General features: G+C 41.8%; 8 protein-coding genes across 8 annotated transcripts; 6 read left to right on the top strand and 2 right to left on the bottom strand.

The window, feature by feature from the left end:
• Positions 1-7: 7 nt before the first annotated feature.
• DI09_43p250 (uncharacterized protein) lies at positions 8-829 on the top strand (the record flags this gene model as incomplete). Its single annotated transcript, XM_013382123.1, has 4 exons — positions 8-94; positions 121-219; positions 245-397; positions 425-829. 4 exons carry the CDS (start codon positions 8-10, stop codon positions 827-829), a joined length of 744 nt encoding a protein of 247 aa, XP_013237577.1.
• Position 830: 1 nt separating this feature from the next.
• DI09_43p240 (uncharacterized protein) lies at positions 831-1,165 on the top strand (the record flags this gene model as incomplete). The annotated part of the gene is made up of 2 exons (XM_013382122.1): positions 831-956; positions 977-1,165. 2 exons carry the CDS (start codon positions 831-833, stop codon positions 1,163-1,165), a joined length of 315 nt encoding a protein of 104 aa, XP_013237576.1.
• Positions 1,166-1,219: 54 nt separating this feature from the next.
• DI09_43p230 (chromosome transmission fidelity protein 1) lies at positions 1,220-1,901 on the top strand (the record flags this gene model as incomplete). The annotated part of the gene is made up of 4 exons (XM_013382121.1): positions 1,220-1,555; positions 1,586-1,636; positions 1,676-1,837; positions 1,872-1,901. The coding sequence occupies 4 exons, from the start codon at positions 1,220-1,222 to the stop codon at positions 1,899-1,901; spliced, it is 579 nt and encodes a 192-aa protein (XP_013237575.1).
• A 1,450-nt stretch (positions 1,902-3,351) lies between these two features.
• DI09_43p220 (stress response RCI peptide-like protein) lies at positions 3,352-3,584 on the top strand (the record flags this gene model as incomplete). Its single annotated transcript, XM_013382120.1, has 2 exons — positions 3,352-3,484; positions 3,514-3,584. 2 exons carry the CDS (start codon positions 3,352-3,354, stop codon positions 3,582-3,584), a joined length of 204 nt encoding a protein of 67 aa, XP_013237574.1.
• A 1,118-nt stretch (positions 3,585-4,702) lies between these two features.
• Positions 4,703-5,593, bottom strand: DI09_43p210 (surfeit locus protein 4-like protein; the record flags this gene model as incomplete). Its single annotated transcript, XM_013382119.1, has 1 exon — positions 4,703-5,593. The coding sequence occupies one exon, from the start codon at positions 5,591-5,593 to the stop codon at positions 4,703-4,705; it is 891 nt and encodes a 296-aa protein (XP_013237573.1).
• Positions 5,594-5,894: 301 nt separating this feature from the next.
• On the top strand, positions 5,895-7,369 carry DI09_43p200 (uncharacterized protein; the record flags this gene model as incomplete). The annotated part of the gene is made up of 2 exons (XM_013382118.1): positions 5,895-6,500; positions 6,572-7,369. 2 exons carry the CDS (start codon positions 5,895-5,897, stop codon positions 7,367-7,369), a joined length of 1,404 nt encoding a protein of 467 aa, XP_013237572.1.
• An 86-nt stretch (positions 7,370-7,455) lies between these two features.
• Positions 7,456-8,133, bottom strand: DI09_43p190 (60S ribosomal protein L6; the record flags this gene model as incomplete). Its single annotated transcript, XM_013382117.1, has 1 exon — positions 7,456-8,133. One exon carries the CDS (start codon positions 8,131-8,133, stop codon positions 7,456-7,458), a length of 678 nt encoding a protein of 225 aa, XP_013237571.1.
• Positions 8,134-9,109: 976 nt separating this feature from the next.
• DI09_43p180 (uncharacterized protein) lies at positions 9,110-11,812 on the top strand (the record flags this gene model as incomplete). Its single annotated transcript, XM_013382116.1, has 3 exons — positions 9,110-9,481; positions 9,558-10,826; positions 10,943-11,812. The coding sequence occupies 3 exons, from the start codon at positions 9,110-9,112 to the stop codon at positions 11,810-11,812; spliced, it is 2,511 nt and encodes an 836-aa protein (XP_013237570.1).
• Positions 11,813-11,847: the final 35 nt, after the last annotated feature.

The following is an 11,847-nucleotide window of genomic DNA, read 5'->3' as shown; positions in this document are numbered from 1 at the left end:
TACTTTAATGGTGGGCGAAAGAAAATGCCCGTATTATACGCAAGAGCTGTCTGTTGACGCTATTGCAGCGCAGTTTTCGACTCTCCTACACAAGGTAAACATTGTCTTTGACCTTATCAGAAACAATCCATTATTGACATCGAATCTCTTTACGAGGAAGGAGAAAAGCTTCATTTATGCCCATATTATGCATCTCATTCTCTTTTGCCCACCATTGAAGTAAGGTTTCTCGAATAATCGTTAGTTTATTGCTGTCCCATACAATTTCATTATCCAGCCCTCTGTTAGGAAATCTTTGTCATTAAACCTAAAGGACAGTATACTTATTTTTGACGAGGCCCATAACATTGTTGATTGCGTTAAAGGCATCTTTAACCAGTCCATATCATTGATCCAGGTAGCTTTTTCTTCAAAATCTCTTTAGATTACTTCTCTTTCATCGCAAACTGCAATTTATTTCGAAAAGTTTAAGCTAAGATTCAAAGGCTCAAATCAGGTTAACATTCAGACGATCATTGTTGTTCTTGAACGATTGAATGTCTTTTGTAACCAATTTCAGTCCCCGAAGACAAAAATAATTTCCGTTTCCGAATTTTTCCATCTTTCGAATTTGGAGGGCGTTAATGTTTACGAATTGCAGCGTTTTATTGAAATTTTCGGTCTTGATAAGAAAATACAAAGTTATGGCAATCTCGACAATAAAAGGAAATATCGGTTGACGTCAATTTTTACCTTTCTATCTTCGCTCACCAATGACGATTCGAATGGAAAGCTCATGCTGTATTTTGAAGGTATTTGTGAGCAGCGCATCCCTCATCCTCTTAGATGATATGGTTTGTATCAAGTATTTGCTGCTCCATGTTTCCGAATATTTTGTCGAGCTTGTGGAAGAGTGCCATTCTTTGGTTTTAGCTGGTGGCACACTTTCTCCTGTACTTTTGCAGTGTTTTATTAGGGTTAGATTGAAGATATCAAGTTCCAGCTGTTCAATTATCGCTATCCAGAGTCTAAATTTGTTCACTTTTCGTGCAATCATGTCATTGATGCCTCTAAACAGCTGCTTACTCTTCAATTATCGCACGGCCCAAGTTCAAAGACTTTAAAATTCATATATGAATACAAGGAGGACCATGAAATGGCAAGTGAATGCATTTTAACTGCGTAGCTTCTGGAGGCCTATCAGTCTATTTTAAATTTCTCACGAATTGTACCTGATGGAATGGTGGTCTTTTTTCCCTCCTATTGGAGCCTAAACAACTTTAAATCAATTTGCGAGCAAAACCTCTTGCTTGAAAAACTTTCAAGTAACAAGAAAGTCTTTTGGGAAACAAATGTATCTGTGGAACTTTCTCCGATCTTAAGTGCATTTATGACCACCTGCGACAATTCTCGTCCCAAGGGAGCGATTTTGTTTGCCGTAATCAATGGAAAGGTATCTGAGGGAATTAATTTTTCCAATCACTATGGACGCGCTGTGATTGTCGTTGGACTTCCATTTCCAAACCAGAGCTCGCCCGAAATTTCTGAAATGATCAAATTTTTATCCTCCACTCCTGTAAGGATTGCTTGATGAATTTTCGTGTAGAATTGCAAAATATCATCGTCTACGTTTCTCGAAAATGCCTGCATGAGAAGTGTAAACCAGGCCATTGGTATTGATATGTTGATTCTATAGCTCCTAGGAAGGGTCATAAGGAATATGAACGATTATGCAACCATTGTATTGTTGGATTGTAGATATTCGCAGGAAAATATTGTTAAAAAGCTCCCAAAATGGATACTACCCTCTTTGAGAGTGTGTAAGAATTTCGGGGACGCCTACAAAGGCTGCGTTCAGGTAGGTGATTTTTATCTCATGATAACTACAATAGTTTTTCAAGTCTATTGACCAGATGGTTTAGTTATTATTTACGTTCATTACTTTCCTTGACGTTATCCTCATTTCCTGGATATATGCAGCGAATATTTTCAAGAAATCCATCGAAGCTTCCCATTTTACAAACTCGGATTTCCATTTCGAATTTGACTCCATCACCTTTGTGTACTCCCTTTCTGCAAGGCCCACTAGATCTATAGTGCCTTCGATACATTTGCATTTAACAGCAAAAAATAGAGCAAAAAGAGCGAAATGGACAATTGGATATTGAAGGCAAAATTCGGTACAATAAACCAATTGCAAAATGTCCCATGTTTCCACCAAATCAGCCCTGGAGGCTTCTATCCAAACGATGAGAAATCAGATCATTACCTATACATAGAATTTTGGAGAACTTTAAAGCATATTCGTGGGGATGATGGCAGGTAAAGTTAAATTTGATCACATCCAATAGTAGACGCTCATAGGAAGCAACCAAGTCCCTATGGTAATCAAATTCCTACAATAAACACATAAACGGTGATACCCCAGAGTTGGATCCAATACCCTTAAAAGACGGGTTTAAAAGAAGGCAAGAACTGGTTAAAATCTGCTTGATTTTTCTATACGTTTCCTCGGATTTTGACGCGACCAGTATGCAAGTGATTGCAACATCCTAGAAATGAAAAAAGTACACCGCTACTATGTATGAGTATTTTTTCATTGAATAGAACATGAAGAAATAGTGGAAAAAATAGCTTGCGCTGAGAATGGTATAAAACGGTCTAATTCTAAGAAAAATAAATTTACAATCCAAGCAAATCGCCAAGCCTCCTCATGAAAATCACCGATGCCAAGCGGGTATCCTTTTGCTCCTCAAGTGGATGATTGTCGTGAATAATGGAAGAATTTCCCTTGTCGAACAAATAAAAGTCGATTGGAAGAAACATAAAATAAATTCATAAATTTTACTTTCATATTCAGCCAAATTCAACTTGCATGAAGCTGTCAATTAGTGCTGAAGTGGAAATATTTAAACAAATTATGCGTGAGTGGTGAGCCAACATTGGGGTTTGGCGATGGCAAGTATGAGGTGTACGTTATTTTTGTGCAAGCTACGCCATTGTCTTCATATTTATGCTAATTTGGGCTTGCAGGCCCAATTGTCTCTGCGCCCGTGGAGCTTGTGAAACGGACTCGGTCGCAATGCCGTCCTTTAAATTAACCAGAGCCTTTGGGAAAGCTTATTTTTTCACTAGTTTATGGCTTCCGGGGCAAGGGACCCCCCCCCAGACACTCGCATTAAAATAAACCACACCAATTTCCGGCCATCATTGGCTTTCCCCATCAGCATTTTATCTGTTGTTATTGATGCAGCGTGACCAGGATATCAGACTACAATCAACAATGAATAGACATACATGATACTCATGCCCAACACAAATTAAATGGTTATAAAGCATAGATTTATTACAAGTATTTGAAGTTATCGTACAATGGCAAGTGGTTATGACGTTCTGGTCATTGTTTTAGCGATTTTCATCCCACCGATAGCTGTACTTTTAGAGAAAGGCCTTTGGGTCGACTTTTTAATCAATATTTGTTTAACGCTTCTTGGCTGGATTCCTGGTAAGACATGGAGAATGTGCTAACTTTAGGTATGATCCATGCCTTCTACATCATTTTTCAAGAGAAGAAAAAGCCAGAAGATAATGCTGACAACAGTTAATCCTCTAATAAATTTGAATTCATACAATGGTCCGAACAAATGCATTTCAATGCGTAGGTGCATAGACACTTGGATTGCTCGTAGGAGCGGAGACGAACTCCATCTCGTTGCTTGTGGCTCAAATATTTGACCAAAAGGCTTGGTTCTTTTAGGCAGGTGCAACTGGACTTTTTGTGGCATTTTTTAACGAAAACATTGTCCTCTTTGCAATTCGAGCAAATTAGGGAAGGACGACCAGCTCCCCTGCCACCCATGCCGTGTGGGCTAAACTTGCTTCAATTTAAATTAGGTTTGATAGCGCGAAACTTTGTTCTAAAGACCATGTCTATTTGGGACTGTCGTTTTCTCTCCACCCAGACATGTCAGATACGGAGCGACAACTGTCCTCGAGATCGCCATGTGCGCGTGAAGCCAAGACACGGAAATTTGCCGATTTCAACGTAACATCGGAGGATCCAAAACTAAATCGATCATCCGGCTCTATTTATACCCTCTTTAGCGACTATGTGACTTTCGACGGTATTGCCGCGACATTTGCCTCCATTTCGCTTTTATGTTCCTATTTCCTTGTCCTGATCCCAGCAATATTCTCTGTCTTTTTTCGTAGACAGCCAAGTTCGATTTTTTCCAATTCTGTTCTCATGCCCTTCCTTTCCGTATACAAATCTTACTGCACGCTCACCCTGGATCCATTTGTCTGCAAAGTTCAGCCTGGATGGATGTATGCGCCATTGTTGGTTGAGATTTGCATCCAAGTTCCAACTCTCAAGACATATCTGTACTTTTTTAAGCATCCTGGAAGGCTCTCTATCCAACAGAAGAAAAGGGGATTCATATCCTACGGCCTAGTTGTTCTTATAAAAACACTGCCGATCTTATGTGAGGTCATGTTCAATCCTACCATTGAAAACAAGATGAGTCTCTTTCTCGTATACGGCACCGATGTACTTGCCTCGTGCTCGCTTGCCATGGCCTCGGTATACAAACAGAATGTCGTCTCAAAAGCACCAATGAATTAATCCGAATAAACGCTGTAATAAGAATTGCACCGGGATCGTCATGTGCTGCTACACTACAAAGATAAATTTTTAATCAATTAATGGGGATTATTGTTGGATCTAGTCGAGATAGTTATTTGACTTCATATCAACACTCATCTCACCAGGGCCCAGCTGGATGAGAAGAATGAATCCACCCATGATAGATATGGTCTGGAAAAAGTCGTATTTGATAAAATCCGAAAGGGGGTGTGACAGGCCAAGAGAGATCAAGTCCAGTAATAAAAGAAAGTTTGTAAGTATCAGCACACCAAGCAAAAGAACTGCACTGGTTTTGGCCTTGAATCCCACGGCAACCATACACCCAGATATTAAGGCTGTCACTCCAGCAATCCCTTTTGCGAATTCTAGCTGAAAGCTTCCAGGCATCAGTTGTGAGTTAGCCCCAGGGATGGAAAAGGATCCACCGAGAAATGCATTCTTTAATGATCCGGTCGTCAGTGCTGTTAAAATGGACGAGCCACATAACAACATCAGTAAAATTCTTCCTATGAGGGGCAGGTAAATTCTAGATGCTGTCTCTAAGCCCACTGGCAATCCGCCAAAAATTGTCCGCTTTTTGGTCTCAGAGGCTGAGTTGTGTGCAATTAAAAGCACCAGACCGCCAACAATAGAACAGCTTCGCAATAAGAAATTGGCGTCCAATAGCAACCCGTAAACAGCAGTTTGCAGCAGCAATACACAAATTAGTAAAAAAGCCCCAAGAGCTCTCCGCTTAGGGCCGGCCAAAACAAGTGCAATTCCCGATATCATAGTGCCAACCAGGGCAAACAATGAATAGAAGGAAATAAACCAGGGAATCTCCCGAACGTCCTGCATAAAAGCCATCTGCTGGCTCCACTGGCTAACAATACGTATAGAATCTTCCACAAATGTGGCAAGGAGCATGAGCTGGCCAATGGCCGTAAATAATGAGGAATTTGACAAATTTCTATTGAGAAATGGGGGCATATTTATGAGGGGCGGGATAGGAAACGAAAGTGGAATTTGATCAAAATTTGTTGTCAAGCAGTAAAGGCCATTAAATTTGTAACGTTATATGTTAAAGCACCCCACATCTTCCGATAACAACAACAACAGAAATGGAAAAACTATCATTGATCACAAAAGAATATCAGGTAGTAGATCACGACAATCAAATTTGGGGTGATTGCCAACAATGATAGCTATGATGGTTGTGAGATGTCAAGTTAATTTTATAATACCACCAAAATTTTCAATTCTTCTCAAGTGGCTTTTAATTTTAATTCCAATGAATTCGGCACCCAATACTCTACCTCCAGCCCAAGGCTTTGGACAAAGCCCACCGCCGCCAAATAACCAATTTCCACAGAATTTTAAATATGCATCAAAACCAATAGCACAATCAGCAGCAGCTTCTTCTGCTACATCACCACCACCACCGCCACCACCACCACCTTACCAACAAAACGCTCAGGGATATAATACTCAGCAGCAATATAGCTCATATGCACAACGTCAGTCTCCGGTCCATCCTTCGGATTTAGCTACGGGTTACCAGGGTCTATTGCCAAGCTATGGAGATTCGGCTGTTCTACCTGGCCAGCCAAATAATTATTCTCACTCACCGAATCAGTTGAACAGCTATCCCCAATCATCGAATCAGATGGATAATTATTCTCAGTCACCCTTTGCCACAATATCTCCTCAATTTAATGGTGATAATCAGCATTTCCAAATCACCGCAAATGCTGCTAAAACCGCCTTTGACATATTTTCAATGGTCGGCGGGGCCCAGTCTCAGCTCCCTTATAATCAAAACAAGATCCTGTGGTCTTGGATCGATTGGCCCTTGTTGACGCTCAAGCCTTATTTTCAGGTCTCACACTGGTATGTAGTCAGTAAAATCTCCTTGGTGCTCTTTCCATTTGTTAAAGAGGTAAGTCCATATTCCATTCAAAACTTTAGGATTGGGTCCGACGCACATGTCCCACCGAGAACCCCAAAGGGACACATCTTACAAACACAGTTCCAGGTACCATTCCTGTCCAGCAGTTTTCCCACACGGGAATACATCCTGTATCGCTTGGTGTCTCTTTTGCTCCGCCGAGAGAAGATGTTAGCTGCCCTGATTTGTATATCCCTCGTATGTTTATTCCCTGCTCTCACCATCATCATAGTTCATGCCTTCATTACCTATGTGATTCTAGTATCCATTATTTATGGGGTAGATGGAAAGTAAGCTTTCTTATTTTTTATTCTAGATTCACACCAGATATCCTTGGGATAACTTCATCCTCGGCACTCGTTTTCTCTCTTCTAGAGCTCTTTGTGGTGAGGACAGGCTTCTTTATCCTTGGGCTTGGATCTTCAGTTCCTATCCTTGAATATTTGGCTTATGTCGGCTATAAGTATGTGGGGCTTGTGCTGATTGTTTCCGGTGGGCTATTAGTACCAGGGAACAACGGCATCATTACTCGACTTATTTGGATTTACGTTTCCATTTCATATGCCGTATTTGCCCTGCGGTCTCTGAAAGATATTTTAAACCTCTCATCAGGTCTCGGTGATGCTGTTGGTGGAGGCCTCCTTCCTGGAGGCGCTATAACCACCATAGAGGCCTCTGCCGCAGCGGCTTCTGGAACGCTTCAACGACGTCGTGTATATTTCCTATTGCTTGTGGCTGCGCTCCAGGCAGCCTTCTCATACTACCTGATCATTGAGCCCAAATTCATCCCCGCTCAACCGCCATTGGGTCCGACTTAATACACTGATGACCAAAACACGTCCCAGTTAATGGATTTTTCAAATTACGAACTTATTAAAACTAAATACGTCGATATTTACTGAACCTAGAAGCACATGGCATGGGGAGCTTCTCCCTTGCTGAGAGAGAACATTGAGCGAAGGTAAGAGGCCAGCATCGGCTGTTTTTTGATCGAAGCAGTCAGGGTGGCATCAATGCTCTTCTGGGCTTCACGACGAACAGGGGCAATTGCACATTTGGTCTCTTCGACATCCATTGAAGATGCTTTGTCTTTTGGCACAAAAGAAGCTTTCTTGGTACATTTCTTTCCCTTGAACACAGCATCAGTGAGAGCGTCGGGGATGGTGAGTCCAGAAAGCTCGACTTTGGTGGCGGTGGCGATCACGAAAGCTTGAGAAATGCGCGTTAGCGGAACACCGTTGATCTTATAAGGTCCAGTGACAAGAAGAAGACCAGAAGTAAGCTGTTTTAAGAAAACGACGCGCTTTCCACGGAAACGACCAGCCAAAACAATGAGAACTGTTCCTGGGGTGATAGAAGAGCGAAGCTTGGTTGCAGGCTTGTCAGCAAGAGCTTTGGCAACTTTTTGCTTTGGTGGGGCTATCTTGGTGAGAATGCGCTTTCCACCATTTTTGGGGCCACCGATTGGCTTTTCTATGGTAATGGTCGAAGGCAGAATAGCGGATGATTTCATGGGTAACATGCTTGCAGCGAGTAAAGCCTTGCGTACGCCTGTTGTCTTTAATCCTACTTTTTTGACCATTTCACTATGATGGTTACGTTAAGAAATTGTAAAAAGAAGAGGTAGGATAATGATAGATTAAAAAGGCCCCAAAAGAACCCTGAATATGTCTTACCTTGAACAATAGGGGAATTAAATTTAAACTTTTAAGGCTAAATTTTATGAAAATTTCAAACCAAATGCCTGCCAAACCCAATAAAAGGGATGTCCAATTTATTTCTCATCTTGACCACTTTAATAATGGGTCCGATATTGGGGGTTTAATATATTGGATTTAGATGCTATAATAAAGCCTTTTCCCGTAGCAGACGCTCAAGGTCACCGCTGCCATGCATCTCAGCAAGGATGTCGCAGCCACCAATAAACTCGCCCTTTACAAAGATTTGTGGAATTGTTGGCCAGCCGCTATGAGGGCAATCAAAAACAGAGACTTACGTAAGCTCTTTCACTGCCTCCCTAAGAGAGGCTTCCTCTAAGACATCTATTGCAATCATATCTTTGATCTGGAAGAGGGAAAGGATATTCACGGCCTTTTTGCTGAATCCACACTAGGATCAGTTAACTAATTTAACATGCTAATGGTGAATCAGGGGTTCCTTTCATAAAGATCACAACGGGGGCTGATGAGAGTATTTCTTGAATAGACTCCATGCCATCGGTGGGCTGTGCGGTTGGTTCAAGCTCCTCCGTGCCCAAGGAGGGCGAATCGAGACGCGAAGTTGGATCTAAATTATGAACAGAGGTGATTTCCTACCACCATTGGGCGGCTTGCAGTAGTATCTCGATTGCCACATGTTGGCCGTAATCTTAGTATAAGCTCCTGTGCGGCACAAATTTAAACGAATGTTTGAGATGCCTTTTCGTATTTGCGAAGCACCGACTGAATTTAGACTGGCCATAAAAGAAGACTTCTGGGCACTCCTCAGTGAAAACTGCCGCAATGAGATGTACTTCATTCTGAGAAATAAAAATTCTAAATTTAATTCTTCCATAAATAATGACATCCTGTAGCGGGTGCGAGGAATCGCAGTTACTATTTGACCAGCTCTCAGCTGTTGCAAAATCGAACCCTCATCTTGTTGCCAAAAGCATCGATTTTATTGCCGGTCTTTTTTCTCAGCCAGAGGATATTCTCCAACCAGACAAATTGGACGACCATATCAAGCGTGCCTCTTTGGAGACGTCATCGACAAAGGAACGATATACGACTACATTTCGGGAGCAAATTGCAGAAATAGAATTTTTCCATCACTCGATAAATGACCAAGTCTCTTGTGTAAAGATTATCGAAAATCACATTGCCTTGGCGCTACGGCTAACCTCAGAGGCGATTCAGACAGTGCCGCCCAATTTCAGCATCATTCGACAGGTATTTTTTGTGAACCGATTTGTAGATTTCACTGGCATATCGCAACAGTTTGCAAGTGAAGGCAGTGCTTTCGCAGATTGGGTCCTCCGGTACGGATATGAAGCGCGTGCTTTATTTGCTCCAAAAGGAAAAGTTCTTTCTAGAAAATCTGTGCAAGTCAAAAATCGGGTCAGAAAACCCGTCAGAAGAGGAAAACGAAAAAAGCCAGATGTATCATAACACACCTATTGGCAGCCACCTATATCTCATATATATTAAGTTACATCTTTTGCTGGATTGGAAAAACCGAGCTATAGCCGAGTGCCAGGATCTCGAATTCTCTGTATCGTCGCCATCAGACGCTTCAGTATTCAAAAAACCATCTTCTACATCGCTGTCCGCTTCAAAGGAACAATCCGGATTACCTTTCGCAAGGAGCCTAATCAAAAGCCGACTTGAAATATTTTTTAATCCTCTGTCTGAGATTGTGGGGATCCTTAAAGGATATTGGACAGAGCTTCTCAATTACCTTGTTAATGTTCAAAGCATAGAAGGTGCCCGGATTTATGATCCTTACTCATCGGACACGACCTCGATCATTAGAAAGGACTTTAACCCCAGCACGCTTCCGTGGTTTGAGATGTATTCTAACCTATTGTCAATCTATGCTCGCATCATATCGTCTCGCAGAGGAAAGTACCGGTCGTCCACGCAGCTTGATTTTATATCTCTGGAAAATTTCGTCTCTCCGTGGAATATTCTGATTGTCGAAAACATTTCCAAAGCCTTTCAGGAGCATAAACTCGCTGGCTCCAAAGAGACCCTTCTCGACTTGCTTGGGCGGATTGACGGGCATCTTTGTTTGGGGCTCATTACATGGATTTATCTCTTTGCCCTTCCATCATTTTCCAGTATTTTTGCAGACACATCTGCCTCTAAACATCAGATGTTCATATTTTGTTCTGTTTTTCTTTCCTCTCTTAAAAGCTTCCTCATAAAATACTTGGAACCTGAGATCAAAGCAATCAACGGAGGTTCTTCAGACTCCACGATGCTCAGTATTCCGCCCTCTGATTGTCTCTACTTTTTGTCTTGGCTCACAACTTCCCAAAAGAGGATCAATTCAATTCTATCTCACTCTGGAACTCGAGGAGCTACTATCCCCGATATATTGAGCGAAGAGCAGGTTGACATCATGATTGGACGCTATGTGTCGCATACCACATCTATGGTCCGAGAGTGGCTTGGAAATTTGCTCTCCGCAGAGGTACAAAAGCTAGAGTTGCGTATGGAACCACCAGACTCGGATCGATTTGGAAAATATTTTGTTTCCGTTACGGGAGAATTATTTTTATTCCTTGACCAAGTAAGCAAGATCGAAGTAACGTCTAGATCATTCATGTCGCGCTTGCATGTAAAAACCCAAAGCTGTTCCCGAAACTTCTGCATTCGATATTGACAAATTCCCTTGCTTTTTTCCAGAACAGTATCCAGGAAAGCTACAGCAACCACGCAAAGATATGTTATGGGCCAGATAGTCTCAGCTCTCCCTTACTTGCACACGACGCGAACCCAAATGGCCACCCACCTGGACTGGAGTATTACGGGATTTCTTTGGTTAACTCTACCGTACAATGGGTACATGAGTTAGAACGCCTCAAAGAAACGCTCTCTGGAGATGTCTTTGTTCCCTTCGTCAAGGAGGCTTTTAAACGCTCAGAGGCCAAGTTTTCCAACATGAGAAAAGTCGGGTTTGATCTGCTAAAGTGTTCCATTTTCTCCGACATCATGCCGGTGATAAAAACGCTATATACAAACACTTGGTACAAAGATGATGTAGTCAAGCCCATCGATATCATATGCGACACCATTGATGATTTCCTTTCCGACTTTGAATATAGAATGATAACAGAGCCTTTTCAGGGATTTTGTTTGGACTTTTTCCAATATCTTGCCAGAGCAATGCTTAAACGGATGATTCAAAAGAACTCGCGATTTAGGGTTGAAGAGGCCGAGGAACTGCTCAAATATGATCATGGACAAATCCAAGGGATTTATTCCAAATTTGTAAGAAAAGACGGGGCAAGCGAAGATTCTGCACTGGAGCAGCTTGCCAAAGCATATCCATTGATAGCTTCAACCGAAAAAACATTGCTTGTGGCCTTTTATAACTTTCATCGGGAGTTTCCGGATGTGCCCGTGTCCTTTTTCGAGGACCTGATCTCAAAAAGAGATGGACTAGACAAATCCATTGTAAAGTCTTTGATCAGTGTGGCGAGGGATCATATTAAAAAAACGAAGGACAATTCCGGCGGAACCAGAAAAAGCATCTTTTCCGATTTACATTTGTAAATTAAACAAAAACAATTAAATGTTCGATTGCATGA

The sequence above is a fragment of the Mitosporidium daphniae genome (genome assembly GCF_000760515.2).
Source record: "Mitosporidium daphniae strain UGP3 chromosome Unknown contig-43, whole genome shotgun sequence".
NCBI lineage: Eukaryota > Fungi > Microsporidia > Mitosporidium > Mitosporidium daphniae.
Note: the sequence above shows the minus strand (reverse complement) of the source record. Positions and strands in the feature narration are given on the sequence as shown.